General features: G+C 60.2%; 1 protein-coding gene across 1 annotated transcript in view; it reads right to left on the bottom strand.

Annotated features, from left to right (window-relative positions):
- The window catches only part of LOC102886116 (bone morphogenetic protein 8A), a gene marked incomplete at its 5' end in the record, with an annotated part of 9,275 nt that extends 8,167 nt beyond the window's left edge, over nt 1-1,108 (bottom strand). Inside the window, 2 exons of the mRNA XM_025051725.1 lie at nt 352-498; nt 919-1,108. Coding sequence (XP_024907493.1) covers nt 352-498; nt 919-1,108 — 337 coding nt within the window. The remainder of the gene's footprint in view (nt 1-351; nt 499-918) is intronic.
- Between the last annotated feature and the right edge of the window lie 773 nt (nt 1,109-1,881).

Genomic DNA, 1,881 nt, shown 5'->3' with positions numbered 1-1,881 from the left:
ATGGGAAAACGGAGTCTTGGAAATGTAAGTAACTTGCCAAGGTTACAGAGTTATTAGAAAGCTGAAGAGCCGGGACTCAAACCTAGGCCTCCCTGATCAGAGCCTAAGGGTGCAACCAACTGCCCTTGTGCCCCACCCAGTACGGAAACTTCCAACGAGAAGGCTCCTCCATAGAAAGAATCACCTATTTCTTGGGGAGAGAACATGGACTCACTCCCTTAGCAACTCCAATGCTGGTTCTGCAGGAGACGAAGCAAACCACTGCTGCCTGGGGCCTCCAGCTGCCTGATGGGGACGGGACCTCACCCTCTTTACCCTCTGAGCCCTGGAGTTTGGGAGGGACGTTATCACCCCAGTGGCACAGCTGAGAAAGGAGTGGCCTTCAGTCGAGGGGGGTTCAGCAACCAGCGGTCACTGGCTGCTGTCACGTCCAACACCAGCCAGCCCTCGTCCCCAGCTCGGAGCGTCTGAAGATCCAAAAAGAACAAGTCAGACTCCCTGTGGACACGAAAGAACAATTAACTGAGGGCTGGCACAGCTGCCTCCATGTTTCCAGTGCCCGCCTGGGGGACTCTGAGTGGGGCGTCGACCCCCCGGCTCTGGGCTGGGCGCCTTGGGTGCCTCATCTCACTGTATCTACCGTAGAGAGGTGTTACTGTGCCGTGGACAGATGGGGAAATAGGCCGGGAGCTCAATGGCCCGTTGCAGGTTCCACAGCCAGGATGGCAGGGCAGGGACTTGAAGCCACGACTGACACTGGGCCTCTCCCCAGGGTGCCGGGGCCTCAGGCCAAGCATCCCTCATCTCTGGGGGTGTGCTCCCAGGAAGCTCCCCTTCTGTCCTCTGGGAAATGTGCCCCTGAGGGCTGGGCCGGACACACCAACAGGCTTGACCGGAGCTGGGGCGCAGGGCAGGCACCTGTTGGCCTGCTCCCTGACCACTTCGAACATGCTGACATGGAGGGTCCTGTTGAGCAGACGGGTGCTCGGCAGCTTGTAAATCCGGAACTCGGCGGCTGTGACCGCCTCCCCGGCCGGGATCTGGGTCAGGTCGAAGCGGAACTCCTTCCAGTGGGGCTCCTGGTGGCCCAGGGCGCGGTCGAGCTCCACTGCAAGACAAGGCGGGGCTGGCGCTCAGCCCTGGCTCCAGGCTCGGACTCTGGCTCCAGGCAGGGCCCGGTGGGAGCCCAGGGCCGAGGAAGCCTGGGCAGGGGGGTCTATTTCCTCCTTGGGAACAGGCTTGACCCCAGGCTCTGCCCTCTGGGTGCTGAGGGTGCTATGAGGCCTGTAGTGAAGTGCCCAGCACAGCGCCTGGTACATGATGAGTGCCAGCAAAGGCAGCTTTCATTGCTGCCCCCCAAGCCCCAAACCCTGCAGGCCCTGGCTCAGCCCCTCGCTGGCTCTGGGACCCACAGATAAGGCAGAGGACAGGTCCCTCCTCTGGGGAGATGGACGTCAGACCCAAGGTAGAAAAGGGCCAGCCTGATGGGCAGGGACATGGCTAAGTACTTTTCAGAGTCTGCCGATGTGTGTGGATGGGTGTGGGGGACAGTGAGTGCTCACAGCCTTGAGAGGTGACAATGAAGTTGCCATGATGTCATGGGAAAAGGACACTGCAGAGGAAGGACCAGGGCGAGCAAAGGTTTAGAGCTGAGGGACAGACAGCACAGGCAGGAAAACAACAGCCAGAAAACACAGCAAAGTGGGGAAGAATGGCAGGTCCCTGTTAGAACAAGGTGAAGGAGGAAGGGCCAGAGGGAGGGGTGGAAAGGAACAAGAAGCGAGGCAGGGGTGACCTCTCCTAGAGAGGCCAGTCAAGAGCTGGGGAAGTCGGAGGGTCCCATGGTGTGCTGGGATCTGAGCAGGCTTCCTGGAGGAGGGG

The sequence above is a fragment of the Pteropus alecto genome, unplaced genomic scaffold, assembly GCF_000325575.1.
Source record: "Pteropus alecto unplaced genomic scaffold, ASM32557v1 scaffold170, whole genome shotgun sequence".
Taxonomy (NCBI): domain Eukaryota; kingdom Metazoa; phylum Chordata; class Mammalia; order Chiroptera; family Pteropodidae; genus Pteropus; species Pteropus alecto.
Note: the sequence above shows the minus strand (reverse complement) of the source record. Positions and strands in the feature narration are given on the sequence as shown.